Source organism: Canis lupus, chromosome 13 (genome assembly GCF_048164855.1).
Source record: "Canis lupus baileyi chromosome 13, mCanLup2.hap1, whole genome shotgun sequence".
Taxonomy (NCBI): Eukaryota; Metazoa; Chordata; class Mammalia; order Carnivora; family Canidae; genus Canis; species Canis lupus.
The window spans coordinates 50,188,581-50,208,929 of record NC_132850.1 but is presented as its reverse complement, the minus strand read 5'-3'; the positions used below and the strand labels follow the sequence as shown (position 1 = coordinate 50,208,929).

Below are 20,349 nucleotides of genomic sequence, written 5' to 3'. Positions count from 1 at the left end.
CCAAGGACTTAACTTGGTGAAGCAGGTTAGGCAGCTAGTGTCTGGGCTGCTTCCCTCAAGTGGCTCTGTGTTTATGCAGAGGGGTGAGGGAGGGAAATGGCACCACTAGCTCCTTTGTTCCTGCAGAGGTGTTTCTGTGCACACTGCTATCAAGGAAGCACTCTGAGAAGAGTGAATAACCACTGTGTATACTAGGGTTTTTTCAGATTGCTATGTCCATACTGTCCACCTCCAGGGTTTTGCCTGCTATTTTCTGGGAGCAGTGCAGTACCCTCTGGACTCTATCCCAGCAAGGCAGCTGACTTTTAAAACTTCAGAGATGTGGTGTTGGCAGGGGGCCTGGACTGGTTTTCTGTGGGAGGGTCTCACTGCCATGCTGGGACTGAGGCAAGTTTGACAGGGCAGTCGTGCCAGGGTGCAGAGGTATGGGATTTGGTATAAGCAAGTCAGGCAGCTGGTGTTGGTGCTGAGCTGCTTTCTGCAGGTGGCTCTGTGTGTACACCGAGAGACAGGGGAGGGAAATGGTGCCAGCCAGTTTCTTTTTTCTGGAGAGGCATCTCCTTGAATACCACCTCTCAGAGATAAACTCCACTAATCTCTCCCCAGTGTGCCACAGGTGCTCCTCAGATCACTCTGTCCTTGCCCTCTGCCTGGGGTTGTTAGTCTGTCTTCTCTCTAGGAGTAGGGCAGCACCCTTAGGGCTCTATCCCAGCCAAGCCCACTGACCTTTAAAACTCCAATTTTCAAGTCCTGCTGGTTGCCAGAACTCATGAAAAATCAGTCCCTCACGTTTTTCTAGCTTGTGTCTTTGGGGGGAAATGTTCTCCTTTTGTGTTCCCTTTGTGCTCTTCTCTCTTGTATTTCTCTGCGACCATGGCTCCCTCCTCTCTGCAGCACCTGTGATCCATTTATCCTCTAAACCACATCTCTTCACTTCCTGCCTTCCTCGATGTGGCCTCTTCTCTCCCTTAAGTTGTAGAGATTGTTCTGTCAGTCTTCAGGTTGATTTCTGGAGTATTTAGAATGATTTGATAATTACCTATCTGTGTTCCTGGGACAAGATGAGCCTAGGGTCCTCCTACTCTTCTGCCATCTTCTCTCTATTCCTTGCATATTTTAATTGTATTGTTTATATTTCTCTGAGATCATAATGTATCTATTCCACTTACTTGCATTTATCTTGGAAGTGGGATAGTTCAGCTAAACAGGTTTTGTAACTTTTAGAGAATAGGTGTTTTAAATATATTCAGTGACTCATTTCTTTCCTTAGATATAGCTTTTAAAGAGAAATTAAAGTATTCATGGATAAATTATTTTTATAAAGCTTTTGCATATTCTTTTTTTTCTTTTTTTCTTTTTTAGAGAGAGCAAGCACATGCTTGCATGTACTGGGGGAGGGTTAAAGGGAGAGAGAGACAGAGAATCTTATTTTCTTTTTCTAGAATTTTAAAAAGTTTTATTTTTATTTATTTTTGTATATTTTATTATTGGAGTTTGATTTGCCAACATAGAGTATAACATCAGTGCTCATCCCATCAAATGCCCCACTCAGTGCCCGTCATCCAGTCAACCCCATTCCCTCCTCCCACCTCCCCTCCCCTCCCACTACCCTTTGTTTGTTTCCCAGAGTTAGGTGTCTCTCATGTTCAGAGACAGAGAATCTTAAGCATGCTCTACACTCAGCATGGAGCCCAACATAAGTCCTGATTTTAAAATCCTGAGATCATGATCTGAGCTGAAATCAAGAGTCAGATGCTTAATCTGAGCCACTCTGGCATTGCAGCTTTTCCATTTTCTATTCTCATTTTTTGGTGAGTGAGAGCATATATACACATTGATCTATGTATTCTATTTTACTTTTTTTGAAGTAACCTCTATGCCCAACTTGGGACTTGAACTCACAAATCTGAGATCAAGAGTCACATGCTCCACCACTGATCCAGGCAGGTGCTCCCTATTATTTACTTAATGCAACATTTGCGTTTAATTGGCCTCTTGAGTTGTCAGTAGTGTTATTGCATAAATTTGGCTCTAGGATGTTTTTCATGTTTTATGGAATATTTTATAAAGGAATATATGTATGTTAGTGTATATGTAGATAAGTGCATATGTAAATTATAACAGTTTAAAAATATGTGTAGTCTGATTTTTAAATAGTTTTATTATAATCTACATATGATATCAGTCACTTGTACAGGGGATAATTGAATGGTTTATGGTGTTTACAGAGTTGTACAACCACCATCACAATCAAATTTAGAACATTTTCATCTTTCCCAAAAGAAACTCTGTTCTTTTTAGTCCATTTCCTCCTCAGACTCCCAGACCTAAGCAACCACTACTTTAAATTTGTGGATTTTTCTATTCTGGGTAATTCAGACAGATGGAGTCATAGGGTATCTGGCCTTTGGTGATTGGCTTTTTTCATTTAGCATACTAATTTTTAGGCCTATCCATGTTGTAGCATGAATCACTGCTTCATTCTTTTTTCTGGCTTACTAATACTCAAATGTAAAATATCTACCTTTTGTTTAATCCGTCATTACTTAGTGAATATTAGAGTTGATTCCACTTTTTGTGCTATTATAAATAAAACTGCTTGGGCTTTTGCATACAGGTTTCTTTGTGGACATGTTTTCATTTCTCTTGTGTATGTACCTAGGAGTAGAATTGCTGGGTCATATTGTCTATGTTTAAACATTTGAGGAACTTCCAGATTGTTTTCCAAAGTGACTATCATTTTACGGTCCAACTGCAGTTTATGAGGGTTGCAATTTCTTTATATATTTGCCAATACTTTTTAATGTCTGTCATTTTGATTACAGCCATCCTGGTGGTTGTCAAGTAGTATCTATCTGTGGTTTTGATGTGCATTACCTTAGTGACTGGTGATGGATGATGAGCATCTTTTCATTTCCGTATTGACCATTTGCATATCTTCTTTGGAGACATGTCTATTCATATCTTTTTTCCATTTTTAAATTGTGTTTGTCTTTCTGTTATTGAGTTGTAAGAGTTCTTTATATATTCTGTGTACAAGTTCCTTATCAGATGTGTGATTTGGAAATACGTTCTTTTGTTCTTTTGGCTCGTCTTTTAACTTTTTTTGTGATTTGTTTTAAAGCACAAACCTTTTTTAATTCTAATGAAGTCCAGTTGATGTATTTTCTCTTTGGTTGCTTATGCTTTTGGTGGCCTAATAAACAAGTGTTTGCTTAGCCCAGGGTCACAAAGATTTACTCCTAATTTTTTCTTACAAGAGTTTTATTGTTTTAACTTTTATATTTAGATCTGTGATCTATTTGTGGTTATTTTTCATATATAATGTAAGGAAGTAGTCAACTTTATACTTTTTCTTGTAGATACCCTGTGATCCCAGCACATTTGTTGAAAAAACTGTAACTTCCGCATTGAATTGTCTTGACATTCTTGTTGAAGATCAGTTGAACACAAATATAAGGGTTTATTTCTGGACTCTCAATTGTAGTCCATTGATCTGTATTTCTTTTTTATGCCGGTATCATGCAGTCTTCATTATAGGAGCTTCATGGAGTAGGTTTTTAATTTGACAGTATGAGTATCCAACTTTGTTTTTATGCTATTTTGGGTCCCTTATGTACTTTAAAGTTAAATTTTATTTTAAAATCTATAATTTTAAATAAAATTATCTTTTCAATAAAATTTTAAACCAGGTGGTAAAGTCATCTGTATAGTGCTTTGAATATAATTTTAAAATGTCATAAACTTTCCAGCTTTATATTTGCTAATAAAAATCACATTCTAAGATTTTTTCCTTAACTTTTTTCTTTTCCTTTCTTGTCTTTCTCTTCTAATACCTTAACATCTAAGCAACAAATTTCCGATGATATCATTACCTATTTCTTTTAATTAGAATACTTTTGAATCTTTTTTTCATGTAAGAAATTAAGCAAATAAAATTTGTGTATCTAGCAGGTAACATGGAATGTTTTTATCATTTAATTAAAGTAATATTATTATGTATTTTGGAAAATTTAGAAGTTATTTAAAGTCTTGGATAAAGAGACTTTTAGATATTTTAATCAGAGTATGGAATGACATGTGGTAGAAATATATGCAGTATTTTAAAGTCTTATTTTCTTTACTTCAGTAGTAAAGTTTTTCATGTGAATCAATAACTCAAGTTTTTTCCTTTAGGCCATTGCATTACCTCCTATAGCCAAATGGCCATACCAGAATGGTTTTACATTTCATACCTGGCTAAGAATGGATCCTGTAAATAACATCAATGTGGATAAGGATAAACCATATTTATATTGGTATGTATTTTTGTAACTTAGTGTTATTTTCTTTGAAAATGTGAGAATATTTAGAGGTACATTGAAAATTATTCTTTGTAGTTTCAGAACGAGCAAAGGTCTTGGTTACTCTGCTCACTTTGTTGGGGGCTGTTTGATTATAACATCAATAAAGTCAAAAGGAAAAGGCTTTCAACACTGTGTGAAATTTGATTTTAAACCACAAAAGGTATGTGTTCTTTTTGACTCAATTAAATTAACAAGCTCTGCTGGCCTTGAAAATGCTTTGTTTTAATATTAATGATGTAATGTGGTAGAACACAGCTCTGTTTATTCTGTTTCAGAAAATGAAGTAAATAAGTATACTTTATTTATATGAAGTATAAATCACTGGACAATTGTTAACCTCCTTGATTTGGATAATAATAGGAGTGATACGTTGTTATTCATAGAGTTTAAAAGAAATACAAGAGCAAAGTTTCAATGGCAGTTACTTTAGTCGTAGTAGTAATAGGTGTTTTCTTTTGTGCCTTAAAATTTAGAGATTAATGAATGGTGTATATACATATGGATAAGTAGATAAAACAAATGGCAAAATGTTGACAATTGTGGTATCTAGATGGTGGAAAAGAAGGTATTTGTACTGAACTTCCAACTTTATTGGGATATATTTGAAAATTCATAATAAAATGTTGGAAAGGTAATTTCACAATAGGTTTTTATCTATTGAGAGTTCCCTTGATTAACTATTGTTCCAAAGGTTGAATATTGGATTTAATAAAGGTAGTCTTATTTTATTTTTAGATTTAATTGTAATTTATAATATAAGTTTTACTTGTTATTATCAATGTGGTTGAGTTATTGCAAGAATCCTAATCTTTTTTTTTTCCCAAACTTTCCTTATTCAGTGGTATATGGTAACTATAGTGCACATTTATAACCGATGGAAGAACAGTGAGCTTCGTTGTTATGTGAATGGTGAACTAGCTTCCTATGGTGAGATAACATGGTTTGTGAACACCAGTGATGTAAGTAAATTGAAAAAAAATATTTTAAAAGCATGACCTTTTAAAATAAAAATATACACTGGGTATAAATTTTAAAATACCACAATGGCAGAGTTTTATGATGATAGTTTGGCCAGCATGTTAATGTATTTATAGAGTAGAACTGTGTTCATGTATCACATAAGATATTACTCAGTCCTTGTTATAAAATTATTCTGGATAGGGTAGAGATGAGGATTTATAAGTAATGATATATATTGAAGGTGTATCATTGGTTCATTTAGCAAATTAGAGCTGGGAGCTCTACAGCAGAATTCTGATCATTTTTAGTCATGAGTTAGATGATGCATGCTTATAAATTTTGCAAATCATTGCAGTTATAGATAACTGTTATAATATTTTCAGGATTGAAAGAGATCCATATGTATTAAATTTACAGTTTAAATAGGAATTAAATTAAAAAGTTCTCTTTTCCTACCCATGGCATTTTTGAATAGAAAACTTGAACAATATAGATCAGGAAAATGATTACAAACCATTCCACCCATTCACCATTAACTTCATTTTTTATATCCTATGCTACACATATTTATGTATTATGTAATGATAATCTTAAGAGTTCAGGTTATTGTAACAGACTTTGAAATCCAGTTCTATCACTTATAGACTATATGACCTTGCTTAATCTATTAGGCATAAGTTTTCTCCACATGAAAATAGGTGTAAAGTAGTACCTGTCTCAGAAGGTTAATGTGTTAATTGAATGGGAGATACTCTTCACAAGTCTATCAGCACAGTGCCTTATACAGAGTAAGTGCTCAGTAAATGTTAGCTCTCATTTTTTTTTAACACAAGAATGGAATCAGATATATTTATTGTTTCTTAACCTGTTTTTTTCTTATGTTCATCTTCATTGAGTACAATCCAGGCATTATAATAAATAGCTTTATTTTCTAAAAGTACCAGTATTGCAAGATAAGTGCTATAATAACCTCCATTTTACAAGTAAGGAGACTGTAGTACAGAGAGATTAAGTAACTTGCCAAAATCAGCAGCATGTGAAGCAGTGATTTGACTTAGGTGGCTTATCATCAGAACCCAAATGCAAACAACTTTTCTTCACTTTCTAATGTTAATATATATATATTTTTTTCAACATTCTTTCTAATAATGGCTTTGTCATTATTAGACAAAAGGATACTTTCAAAGAGATGTGAAGAACTTTATTTTAGTCCCTCTTTGTTGTATAGATGGGTCTTTAAAATGTGGTTTGCAACCTACATGTTGAGAATTTTTTTTTTAACGTTAGAAGAAAAACATACCCCTGCTTTTCTAGATTTACAAATTTCTTTTGAGAGATTGTCTCTACTTCAAGACCTCACCTGTTATCTATAGCTTGATATCTGCAAAAATCTTTTACAATTTTAACTTTTCACCAAACTTACAGAACCCTGTTGGCAGTTACTTCTCCATTCATGTAAGCTCCATCCATATTAAGGCAGATTGATTGTGTCCTAAACTTAACTCATGATTTTCCTTCTTGTAACAAAGACTGCTTCTTTGGTTGCCCAAGTACGAACCTTCAGAGTCTATAATGATTTCTCTGACTCTCATTTCCTACCTCCACTTTGTCATCAAGTTTTATTTATCGTACTCTGGAAAACTTAAATCTCTTTTTCTGTGATGTCTTTCCTGATTTCCATAGAAGGTAACAGTGAATGAATGAAGTGAAATGCTGAATGAATTATTTTAATCTAGTCAGGTTAGTTTAGAATGGACAAAACATTTATACTAAAATATTTAAGCAATATAGGTTGTTATTTCTAGAGGAGATAGTTTTTTTTTTCTCTAATAAAATCTGTTTTCTTTCGCAGACCTTTGACAAATGTTTCCTCGGCTCATCAGAAACCGCAGATGCTAATAGAGTGTTTTGTGGTCAGATGACTGCAGTTTACCTTTTCAGTGAAGCTCTTAATGCCGCTCAGATTTTTGCTATTTATCAGTTGGGCCTGGGATATAAGGTACTTTATTTGCTGTTCACTGTTTAGTGTTAGTTGAGCTTTATTTGAAGGTAGGTGATGCATGGGGTAACCTACCTTGGGTTACAGAACTGAATGTCCAGGTAATCGGAGTTACCACAGGATAATCACAGGAATCTGAAGGTTACTTTAAATTTTTAAGGGAAACACAGTATACTTGCCATATGTGGGGCACTGTGCAAGCTACTAGCTCAGGTTTCAGCTTTAGTTCATGTTGCATTTCTTTCGATGATGTCTATCTTTGCAACTAAATTTTCAACAGTTACTTGATAAAAAACAAGTACCATGTGGAAATTAATGTGGAACAGGAAATGATGATGATGGTGTGTGAAAATCCACTTCCAAATTTGAGAATTTATGCAGTGCCCAGGATGCATAAAAAGGATTAATAATTTTGCTAGTAGAATAATGAGGGAAACATTATTTTTTTCTTTTGATTTGTGCCTTAATTTTTTCAAATGATTATTAAATTATTAAAATACAGAGTTGTGTGAACCAAATTACTTAATGTTTATTTTGATTTAGAGCACATAAACAATTACTGAAATGCTAAGACTGTCATGAACTAAGAAAGTTTGGAAACCTATGGGTTAAGCCATTATTAGTCTAGTTTGGTTTCAGTTAGTCTGCTATGTTCCTTTGAAAACAAAATAAGTTTTATTGATTTGATTTACATATACCTTTACAGTCAGTGAAGTATACAGTTTTAAATTCATTTTAACAAAAGTATAACTGTCACAAGTATCAAGAAATAGAACATTTCTCCTCCTGGAAAAAGTTCAATTGTGCTTCTTCTATCAATTTCTTCCACTTTTCTAACCCTACTGCATTCCTGTTGAGAGAAACCACTAGTCTATCACTTGATATCACTTTCTTTGTATTGCTGAGTAGTATTCCGTTGTATGAATATAACACAATTTTAAAATCCATTCTTTTATTGATAGACATTAGGGTTTCCAGTTTTTGGCTTCTATGAATAAAATAAGAATATTGGTGTATGAGTCTTTGTGCTGACACATTTTTATTTCATAAATATTTAAGAGTGGAATTACTAAGTGATATGATAACTGAAATTGTCAAGCCTTTTTCTGAGGTAGTTGTACAATTTTACATTTTTCCAAGCAGCATATGAAATTTATACTTGCTCCACATCCTAAACATCTTGTATTGCTGGTCCTTTTTCTTTTTTCTTGTAAGATTTTATTTATTTGAGAGAGAAAAACCGAGAGAGAGATCACAAGCAGGAGGAAGGGGTAAAGGGAGAAGCAGACTCCTGCTGAGCAGGGAACCTGATGCAGGACTCAATCCTAGGACTGTGGCGTCATGACCTGAGCTGAAGGCAGTTGCTTAACTGACTGAGCCACTCAGGCTCCCAGATCTTTTTAATATTAGATGTTTCAGCAAGTACATAGCAGTGTCTCAATTTGGTTTTAATTTGCATAATTGTAATGACTAGAGATTTCAAGCATATTTCCTTTTCTTGCTTTTCTTTTCTTCTTTCTCTTTCTTTCTTTCTTTCTTTCTTTCTTTCTTTCTTTCTTTCTTTCTTTCTTTCTTTCTTTCTTTCTTTCTTTCTTTCTTTCTTTCTTTCTTTCTTTCTTTCTTCCTTTCTTCCTTTCTTCCTTTCTTCCTTTCTTCCTTTCTTCCTTTCTTCCTTTCTTCCTTTCTTCCTTTCTTCCTTTCTTCCTTTCTTCCTTTCTTCCTTTCTTCCTTTCTTCCTTTCTTCCTTTCTTCCTTTCTCCCTTTCTCCCTTTCTCCCTTTCTCCCTTTCTCCCTTTCTCCCTTTCTCCCTTTCCCTTTCCCTTTCCCTTTCCCTTTCCCTTTCCCTTTCCCTTTCCCTCTTTCCTTTCTTTCCTCCCTCCCTTCCTTCCCTTCCTTCCCTTCCTTTCCTTTTTTTTCCAAGCATCTTTTCATTGCCGCTGGTCATTTGTGAATCTTCCTTTGTGAAGTGTATTCACGTCTTTTGCATATTTTTGTTTTTTTTATTGTTGAGTTTTGAGATTGCTGAATATATATTCTGAATATGACACTCTTATCAGATGTATGAGTTACAAATGTTTCTCCCCTGGTCTATGTCTTGCCTTTTTGATTTCTTCCTTTAGCTTTTTTTCCCCCCAAGATTTTATTTTTAAGTAATCTCTACATCCAACGGGAGGCCCAAACTACAACTCTGAGATCAAGAGTTGCATGCTCTATCGACTGAGCCAGTCAGGTGTCCTGCCCTTCTGTTTTTTTAATGTGGCTTTTGAAGAATGGATTGATTTAATTTTTATGATTCTAGTTTATCAACTCTTGATTATTGTCATGATTTTTTGTCCTAAGTAATCCTTACTTATTCCAAGGTTGGGAAAATTTCTCCTGTTTTCTTCTCTTAATAGTTTCAGCATTTATATTTAGGCTTATCCATTTTAAGTTAATTTTTATGTATGGTATGAGATCAGGGTCAAGATTCATTTTTTTTCCCATATGGAGACTCTGGTGTTCCAGTACTAATTTTTTGTCAATAATATTCTTTCTCCATTACCTTACCTTGGCATCTCTGAGGCTGTATTGTGTTTCAATGACTTATATGTCTTTCTTACACCAAATTGTACGTACTGTCTTGATTATTGTTAGTTTCATAGTAAGTCTTAAAAACAAAGTCTAAAACTCTCAACTGTATTCTTTTTCAAATTGTTTGGCTTTTCTAAGTCCTTTGCATTTCCAGATATCTTTTAGAACCCACTTAATCATTTTCTACAAAAATTCTACTGGGATTTTAGTTGGTGTTGAATATATAGAACAGTGAGGGATGAATTGGGCATCCTACTAATAATGATTTTTCCAGTCTGTGAACCTGATGTATCTCTCGATTTAGTTAGGTTTTTAAAAAATTCTCCTGGTACTTTTTTTTAGTTTTCATTGTGTAGGTCATATATACATTTTGTTAAATGTATTCTTAGGCATTTTCATATTTTTAGAGTAATAAGTTGTATTTAAAAATCTCAGTTTCTAAATATTTGTTTCTAGTACATAGAAACATAGTTGAATTTTGTTTATTGACCTTGCTAAATTTACTTATTGTTTTACTAGCTTTTTTTTATGATTGTTGTTCCTGGATTTCCTATACAATATGTTCATATAGACTGTAAATTTAACTTCATTTCCAGTCTGTATGCCTCTTACCTTTTTTGCATTATTGTACTGGGTGAGAGTAGATATTTTTGCCTTGTTTCTGATTTTAGGGGTAAAGCAATCATATATATTTTATAGATGCCTTTTATCAAGTTGAACAATTTCTATTTCTGGTTTCCTGAGAATTACCATTAGATGGATGTTGAATTTTATAAAATGAGTTTAGCTTTTTTATCAAGTCTGACAGTCTTTCCTTTTAATTGGAGTGTTTACATAATTTATAATCAGTGTAAGTTCAGATACTATGTGTCTTAAATCTGCTGTCTTGTGATTTGTGCTGTATTTCTCTCATCTGTTCTTTGATTCTTCTGTTTTGTCCTGCTTTGATTTGAATTAACTGCGTATTATTTAATGTTTCATTTTATTTCTATTATTGGTTTATTTTTCTTATTATTTTAAAAGATTTTATTTGAGAGAGTGTGTGTGTGTGCACAAGCGGAGGTGAGAGGGGTGCTTGAGAGAGAGGGAGAAGCAGGCTCCCCATTGATCAGGGAGCCCAAAGGGGGGCTTAATCCCAGGACCCTGGATCATGACCTGAGCTGAAGGCAGACTCTTAACCAACTGTGCCACCCAGGTGCACCTGATTTATTATTATTATTATTATTTTAAAGATTTTATTTATTCATGAGAGACAGAGAGAGAGAGAGAGAGAGAGAGAAGAGAGAAAGAGAGAGAGACACACAGGCAGAGGGAGAAGCAGTCTCTATGCAGGGAGCCAGACGGTGGGATTCGATCCCAGGTCTCCAGGAGCAGGCCCTAAGCTGAAGGCGGCGCTAAACCGCTGAGCCACCCAGGCTGCCCTGATTTATTATTTTTTAAAAATAACTTATTATAGTCTACCAACAAATGATATTATATAGTATAAGCATCTTCCTGCATAATCCTGCAATTTCTCCTCCTGTCCTTTATTTTGTTAATTTAAGTTTTATTTCTTCATGTACTATATAGTTCCTGTGGTACATTTTTTTTTAGTTATTTACTTTCATTTTATATTTTAAAAACAATAGGAATGATCAAGATCATGTTTTTTGTATTTACCTCTTTATTACCATTCCTAGAGCACATCACTTTGTGTAGATTCATGTTTCTATCTTATATCATTTTTTTTCCATTTGAATAATATTTCTTGTAATGAAAATTTACTGTTAATGACTTTTTTCAGCTTTTTTTTTTGAGGAAGTGTTAGTTTGGCTTTCATTTTTGAAAAATAGTCTCAGTAATTATAGGTGATTCTAAGGTGATAGTTTTCTTTTTTTTGTTTTTCACAGTTCTCTTATTAACTGATTTGCATGGTTTCTGATAAAAAGTGTATGGTCTTTATTTTACTACTTCCTCTGTATGTAATATATCTATTTTGTTGGTTTTAAGATTTTCTTTTTATCACTGGCTTTCAGAAATTGAATATGGTGAATGTTGGTATTTTTGTATATGTGTGTACTAAGCCTGCTTCAGAATGCTTGACTTACTGGATCTCTGGGTTTAGATTTTTGGTCATATTTGAAAAGTTTTTGGTCATTATTTTTTCAAATATATTTTTTACTTTTTCTCTTTCTGTGATTCATATTACATTTATTTTAGACTCAGATATGAGCAAACAGGTCATTGTGAGTATATTGTTGCCTAATTTATAAAAGATGTTTTATTTTGGATTGTTTTCATTGCAGTATTATTATGTCCACTAATCCTTTGTTATCAAATCTGATCAGCCATTAATTCTATCAGGTGAATATTTGATTTCACATAATTTCTGTATTTTCTCTCTATAAGTTTTGATCTTTTCATTATCATGTATCTTTCCCTACAGTGTTTGTCTTTTAAAAATATACTTGAACATCCTTTTTCCTCTTCTAGGCATGGTGTTTCTAGGCATTCAGAATGGTCCAGCATTTGACATATCATTGTAGGCTGTCCTACAATACAGCCTCTAACAAAACTAGGGTGTCTTGAACCCCTGGAAGTAGAGTTATTTACCTTTATACCAAGAAGGTTGGGAAAGCACCAAAATCCTCATGTGGTGTATGCCCAGGCTGACTTTGAGGAGTTTGTGCTGGGAGACCTAAAATTTTTATGAGGTTGTTTAGTATGAAAAAGCATATCAGGAGGGCCTGTGGTGGTTCCATGTGTACTACGTATGTTTGTGATAGGATAAAGTGTGCTTTCCTTATTGAAGAGTAGAGAATTGTTGTTTAAGTATTGAAGGTACAAGCACAGAGTCAGAAAGCTAAATAAAAAAGTGAAACTTTTTTGAGTAATAAAAAAATCAAAAGGCTTAAAAAAATAAAAATATACTTGACTATCATTATAATGGCTGCTTAATATCTTTTTCTTCTGCTTTTATCATTTATATTTCTGAGTCTATTTTTATGCATTGATTTTTCCTGGTTCTTTCATGCTTCTTGGTTTAATAATTTTAATAATTAGATAGTCAACCTTATGCTTTTTACCATCTAGGTGTATGATTTTGTTGATTTTCCTTAAAGAGCATTGTGCTTTGTTCTGGTAGTTGATAGTTACTTTCATCTAAGTTTTTTTCTTTGAAGTTTGTTTTAAAGCTTCGTCAGTAAATAGTCTTTACTCTGAATGATTTTTCAAATAGAAGCTTTACTGAGATATAATTCATAGTATACCGTTCATCTATTTAATATGTACAATTCAGTGATTTTAGGTGTATTAACAAAATTGTGTCACTATTACCACTCTCTAATGTTAAATTTTATTTGTCCCAAAAAGAAATTATATACTCAGCAGCAGTCACTCCTCATTTTCTATCCTTCCCAGTCCCTAGTAACCTGTAATTTACTGTCTCTGTGGATTTGTCTGTTTGGGGGACAGTTCATATAAATGAAATCATACAGTATGTGATCTTTTGTGATTGACTTTTTTTCACTTAGCATAATGTTTGTAAGGTCCATCCATGGTGTAGTATGCATCCATAATGCTTTACTTTTTATTACTAAATATTTTATTGTATGGATATATACATTTTTATTCATTCATTAATGGTCATTGGGCTGTTTCCACTTCTGGCTATTATGAATAATGTTATTATGAGCCCTCATGTAGAAGTTTTCATGTGAACATATATTTTCATTTTTTTTGGGTTTATATCCAGGGTGGACTTGTTGGGTAATATGGTATCTAACCATTTGAGAAGCTTCCAGATTGTTTCAAAGTGACTGTATCATTGTACACTTGCATAGCATTATATCAGGATTCTGATTTCTCCCTATCTTTTCCATCATGTATTATTGTACTTTTTGACTATAGCCATTATTGTGGGTGTGAAATGGTGTTTTATTGTCCTTTGATTTGCATTTCCCCTGTAACATGATGTTGAGCCTCTTTTCATGTGTTTTGATGTATTCTTTTTTGGAGAAATGTTTATTCACGTACTTTGCTCTTTTAAAGGGTGGGCTATCTTTTTGTTGAGTTTTAAGAGTCATTAAAATATTTAATTGCGGGCAGCCCAGGTGGCTCAGCGGTTTAGCACCACCTTCAGCCCAGGGCCTGATCCTGGAGACCCGGGATCGAGTCCCACGTCAGGCTCCTGCATGGAGCCTGCTTCTCCCTCTGCCTGTGTCTCTGCCTCTCTCTGTCTGTGTGTCTCTCATGAATAAATAAATAAATAAATAAAATCTTTAAAAAAATTTAATTGCAGTGAAATACACATAAAATTTACTACTTAGTCATTTTTAAGTGTACAGTGCAGTAGTATTAGGTATGTTCATGTTGTTGTGTAATCTGTCTGCAGACCTCTTTTCATCCTGCAGAACAAACTGTATACCCACCCATTGAACAACAACTTTCCATTCTTCCTCCCCTCAGCCTCAGCTTTAAGAGTTTTATTTTATTTTTTTATTTTTAAAGATTTTATTTATTTATTCATGAGAGACACACAGAGAGAGAGAGGAGAGAGAGAGAGAGAGAGAGAGAGGCAGTGAGAGAAGCAGGCTCCATGCAGGGAGCCTGATGTGGGACTCGATCCTGGGTCTCCAGGATCACACCCTGGGCCGAAGGCAGGCGCTAAACCACTGAGCCACCTGGGGATCCCAGCTTTAAGAGTTTTAAAATTATATTCTAAATTCAGGTTCATTGTCAGATATGTGATTTCCAAATATTTTTGCAAAGTGACAAGCCACTTTCTTGATGCTTTCCTTTGAAGAAAAAACTTAAGTTTAATGAAACTTTTGTTTCATTTTGTCTCTGTTTTCTATTATTTGTGCTTTATACCTCAGAAGATATTTCATAATCAATTTCATGAAGATTTACCCTTTTGTTTTCCTATAAATGTGTTATAGTTTTAGTTCTTAGATTTAAGTCTTTGATCGATTTTGAGTTAATTTTTATATTTGGTGCAACTTCATTTTTTAGCATTTGTATTTCCAGATTTCTCACCATCATTTATTGAAAAGAATATTCTTTCCCTCTTGAATTTCTTGATACTTTCATCAGAAATCAATTGACCATAAATGTAAATGTTATTTCTAGACTTTTAGTTCTATTCAGTTGTACTGTATCCTTAGGCCAGTAGCACACAGTCTTGAATACTGCAGTTTTGTAATCCATTTTTCTTAGGGAGGAAATGTGAGTCCTCCAACTTTGTTTTTTTTCAAGGTTGTTTTGGCCGTTCCTGGTATCTTGTGTTTTTATATGAGTTTAAAATATGCTTGTCAACTTTTGTAAAATAAGGTAGGAATTTGATAGCTATTGCATTGAATCCGTATATAAATTTGGCGAGTTTTTTTTGTCATCTTAAGAGTATTAAGCAAATAATAAAAAATAAGCCTCAAAACAAATAAAAGCAAAAAGAAACAATATTAAGTCTTCCAGTCCATGAGCATGGGTTATCTTTACATTTATTTAGGTCTGCTTTAATTTCTTTTATAGATTTCAGTCAACAAGTCTTACATATCTTTTGTTAAGTCTGTTTCTAAATATTTTCTTCTTTTATGTACTATTAGTTTCTTAATTTCATTTTCAGGTTATTAATTGCTTGTCTCTATATATTTGTGTGCATGTGGTGGAGTTTGGGATTTTTTTCTATATAAGATTGTATCATTTACAAATTGTGATAGTTTTAATTCATTTTTACAGTCCAGATGCCTTTTATTTCTTTTCTTTGTCTAACAGCTCTGGCTAGAACCTATACTATAGAGTGTTTTGAGGACATTAGGCTGTGTGAAATTGGGGTTTGGGATTTTCTCTTAAGATTGTATCATTTACAAATTGTGATAGTTTTAATTCATTTTTACAGTCCAGATGCCTGTTATTTCTTTTCTTTGCCTAACAGCTCTGGCTAGAAACTGTACTATAGAGTGTTTTGAGGACATTAGGCTGTGTGAAATATACCAGTCACAGAAAAAAAAAATACTACATGTTTCCACTCATGTAAGAGATCTAAAATAGCAAACCCATAGAAACAGCAAACAGAATGGTGGCTGCCAGGGGCTGAGGGGAGAGAGATAGGGGGAGTTGCCAATCAATGGGTCTAAAATTATACTTATGCAAGGGCATCCCGGGTGGCTCAGTGGTTTAGTGCCGCCTTCGGCCCGGGGTGTGATCCTGGAGACCCAGGATTGAGTCTCATGTCTCCCTGTATAGAGCCTGCTTCTCCCTCTGCCTGTGTCTCTGCCTCTCTCTCTCTCTGTGTCTCTCATGGATAAATAAATAAAATCTTAAAATAAATACAATTACATTTATACAAGATGAATAGTTCTAAAGATCTTCTCTACAACATTGTGCCTCTAGATAACAATACTGTTTACTATACTTAATATCTGTTAACAGGATCGCTCTCCTGTTAAGTATTCTCGCCACAATCAAAAAGAAAAAAACCTGGAAAAAATGTTGAAAGCAGACATCCCTGTATTTTTACTGATCTTAGGAGAAAAAGCATTCCAATTTTTACCATCAATGTGGTTGTTATTAGCGTTTCATAGATGTTCTTTGTTAATTTGAGGAAGTTCACTTTTATTCCTGGTTTGTTGACTGTTTTCATCATGGAGAGGTGTTGGATTTTATCATTTGTTCTTTGTGCTTCTTTTGGGATGATCATGATTTTTGGCCTTTAAATTGATTTTTCAAATGTTAGTAAGTCAATCTTGTGTTCCTGGGATAATCACACTTGGTCATAGTTTATTATCTTATCTACGTAATATACTGAGGTCCAGAAGGCACTTTATTGGTCAATGTGTACAAATAACTGCTAATATTAGTACTAGTCAAAAATCTTATAGTCATCTCTGATCTGTGAATGTCTAGTCTTTTCATTTGTATGGTCAAATAGTGATAAAACTGCACTAAAAATCATGAGAGGTGAGAGGCGCCTGGGTGGCTCTGGTTAAGCATCGGCTTTCAGCTCAGGTCATGATCCCAGGGTCCTGGGATTGAGCCCTGCCTCATCAGGCTCCCTGCTCTGCTCAGTGGAAAGTCTCCCTCTCCCTTCTCCCTCTCAACCTATCCCCCTCACCACCCCCGCCCCCACCCCTTGAGAATGTGCACACTCTCTCTCAGATAAATAAATAAAACCTTAAAAAATCATGTGAGTTGAGAAATTGATGATCATAGAATCACTTCTTGCTCTATGTATTGCTATTAAAATCTGTTGTGTAATCCATGTTTTAGAGAATTCCTCAAAGTGAAGATAGCAGGGATATGAAAAGCCAGCAATCTGAATGAACTTTTAAACAGTACAATTAAGTACTTTAAGGATTAAAAAATATATATTTCAAAAGAAATGAAGGGTTAAATGCTTTTATATATTCTTAGCGTTTGATGAAACACCATATTGCTTTAAGTACTTAGGGTATTGTTTTTATTTTAATTAATTGTATCAAATAGTACTTATACAAGAATATTATTTCAGTAAAGTTAGCAATTCCTGAAATGTGTCAAAATTTTAGTTTTTGTTTAGATTTAGTTTAGTTAAGATTTGTTAGTGGGAGTGATTTATTCCTAAATTCCATTCAAAATAGAAAAAATGTTTCTTCTTTTTAAAAAATGTACCTGCTGATATTGCAGTACTGTACTTTGAATAGTAGCAGAGACTAAATTATTCTCTTTATTGAAAAATCTTTACTCTTCCGCAAGAAGAACTGACTTTTTTGGACTCAAATAAGTCAGTTAATTTCTTCAGAGTTTCTCACTTTCTGCCTTTGGAAATGGGTTATATAATCTCCCAGATCATACAGCTATATATTGTAAGTTGGTAAATAGGTTAGCTTTTGTAGGTTGCCCAAATGACATTTCCTCTTAAAATAATTTATTAACTTGTTTAAAAGCATTTATTACAGTTATATTAACATTCTCATTATAATTAGCTTTCATTACGCTAAAAAATATCAGTGCTTAGAAATTAACAGCTTATATTTAGGAGGCAGGAATTTTAGAAAAATATTTAATTAAAGCTTTTTAAATGTTTCATATAGAAGCCAGAAAGGTAAAGGCAGTCTTACCCTGTTTTATATTTTATTTTTATTTTTTTATTTTTTAAATATTTTATTTATTTATTCATGACAGACACACACACACAGAGTCAGAGACACAGGCAGAGGGAGAAGCAGGCTCCATGCAAGGAGCCTGACGTGGGACTTGATCCTGGGTCTCCAGGGATCACACCCTGGGCTGAAGGCGGCACTAAACCGCTGGGCCACTTGGGCTGCCCTATATTTTATTTTTATAACATCATTGAAGCAGAATTCACAAGTTGAATCCAACAAGTCTTTGTTGGAAAAGACATTCTATTTAGCTTTAATTGGTTGCTGTTTTAATCAAAGAAAAAATCCTTGTCTGTGATTATTTAGAAGTATGGTTAAAAAGATAAAATAAAATATGAGCTCACTGGTAAAGGTAGATAGATAGGCAAATATAGAATCCTGTAATATTGTAATCCTGTTAGTGCATAAGTCACTTTTAATTCTGGTATAGGATTTAAAATACAAAAGCATAAAATATCTAAACCTATGTATGCAATATAAAAATATGTAATTTTTGATATAAGCAACATAAAGCGGTGACGGAGATGTAAATGAGTAAAGGTTTTGTTTTGTTTTGTTTTTTTTTTTAAATTTTATTTATTTATGATAGTCACAGAGAGAGAGAGAGAGAGAGAGAGAGAGAGAGAGAGAGGGAGGCAGAGACAGAAGCAGGCTCCATGCACCGGGAGCCTGACGTGGGATTCGATCCTGGGTCTCCAGGATCGCGCCCTGGGCCAAAGGCAGGCGCCAAACCGCTGCGCCACCCAGGGATCCCTGAGTAAAGGTTTTGTATGTAATTGAACTTAAATTGTTATTGGCTTAAAATAGAGTATTATAACTAAGATGTTTTATGTAATTCCCATGGATAGTACAAAGAAAATACCTATAGAACTTTACATAAGACAAAAGGAGAAAGGAATAGAAGTACCAAAAATCATTGGCACATAAAAGAAGTCAGTTAACAAATTACAATGAACAAAATAGCAATAGTAAGTCTTTCCCTATAACTACTTTGAATGTAAAAGGATTAAACTTCCCGCTTAAATAGATTGGCTAAATGGATTTAAAAAAACATCCAACTGTATTTTGTCTACAAGAGAGGCACTGTAGATCAAGGGACATACATAGGCTGAATATGAAAGGATGGAAAAAGATGTTCATGCAAATGGTAACCAAAAGGGAGCAAGGGTGCCATTTTTATATCAGAAAAAGTAGACTTTAAGTCAAAACTATTGCAAGAGTCAAAGAAGGAAATTGTAATGATAAAAGTATCAATTCACCGGGAAGATCTAACAATTAAATATACATAACCTAATTTGGCAAATTGAACTTCAATAAAAACAAAAAAATGAATTCCTCAAAAAATTAAAAATATACATGAAGAAAACATTGACAGAATTGAAAAGTATATAGTAACACAATAATGGTAGGATATTTCAAAACCGTTTCTATAATCGATATAACAACCGGAGAGAACACAAAGGAAATAGAGACCATGGACAACTATGTAGACTAGTTAAACCTAATAGATATATACAGAACACCTCACCAAAGAAGAATAGAGTACACATTCTTACCAAGCTCATATAGAGCATTCTTCAGGATAGATATGTTAGGCCACAAAATTAACACATTTAAGACTAATGAAATCATACCAAGTATCTTTTCTTACCACATTAGAATGAGATCAGCAGAAGAAATCTGGAAAATACACAAATTTGTGAAAATGAAACAACATACCCTTATACAACCAATGGGACAAAGAAATCAAGAACTTTCTTGAGCCAAGTGAAGACAAAAACAACATACCAAAGCTTATGGGATTTAGTGAAAGCAATAGTAAGAGGAATGATTATAGTGACAAACACCTACTTAAAAATAATGTAATTTTTGCCTTTTGAGTAACTAGAAAAAGAAGAGCAAACTAAACCCAATGTTATCAGAGGAAAGGAAGTATTAAAGATATTAAAGATTTAGAGCAGAAATAAATGAAATAGAGACTAGAACAACAACAAAAATTAACAGAGCTAAGAATTTTTATTAAAAGATCTACAAAACTGGGATCCCTGGGTGGCTCAGCGGTTTGGCGCCTGCCTTTGACCCAGGGCATGATCCTGGAGTCCCGAGATCGAGTCCCGCATCGGGCTCCAGGCATGGAGCCTGCTTCTCCCTCTGCCTGTGTCTCTGCCCCTCTCTCTCTCTCTCTCTCTCTATATATATATATATATATATATATATATATCATAAATAAATGAATAAATCTTAAAAAAATCTACAAAACTGACAAATTTTTAGCTAGTTAATAAAAAGGGAAGACTCATAACTAAAAGAAATGAAAGAGGAGGTGTTACTACTAATGCCCTGAATATAAAAAGAA

The 20,349-nt window shown here is 33.8% G+C and overlaps 1 protein-coding gene and 1 pseudogene across 10 annotated transcripts in view; both read left to right on the top strand.

Annotated features, from left to right (window-relative positions):
* Positions 1–20,349, top strand: part of LRBA (LPS responsive beige-like anchor protein) — a 740,528-nt gene that overhangs the window by 95,444 nt on the left and 624,735 nt on the right. For all 10 annotated transcript variants that reach the window (XM_072773570.1, XM_072773571.1, XM_072773578.1 and 7 more), the window contains exons 6-9: positions 4,177–4,298; positions 4,380–4,506; positions 5,186–5,305; positions 7,159–7,305. In XM_072773570.1, the coding sequence (XP_072629671.1) occupies positions 4,177–4,298; positions 4,380–4,506; positions 5,186–5,305; positions 7,159–7,305 (516 nt within the window). The remainder of the gene's footprint in view (positions 1–4,176; positions 4,299–4,379; positions 4,507–5,185; positions 5,306–7,158; positions 7,306–20,349) is intronic.
* On the top strand, positions 12,373–12,726 carry LOC140602233 (large ribosomal subunit protein eL34-like; annotated as a pseudogene).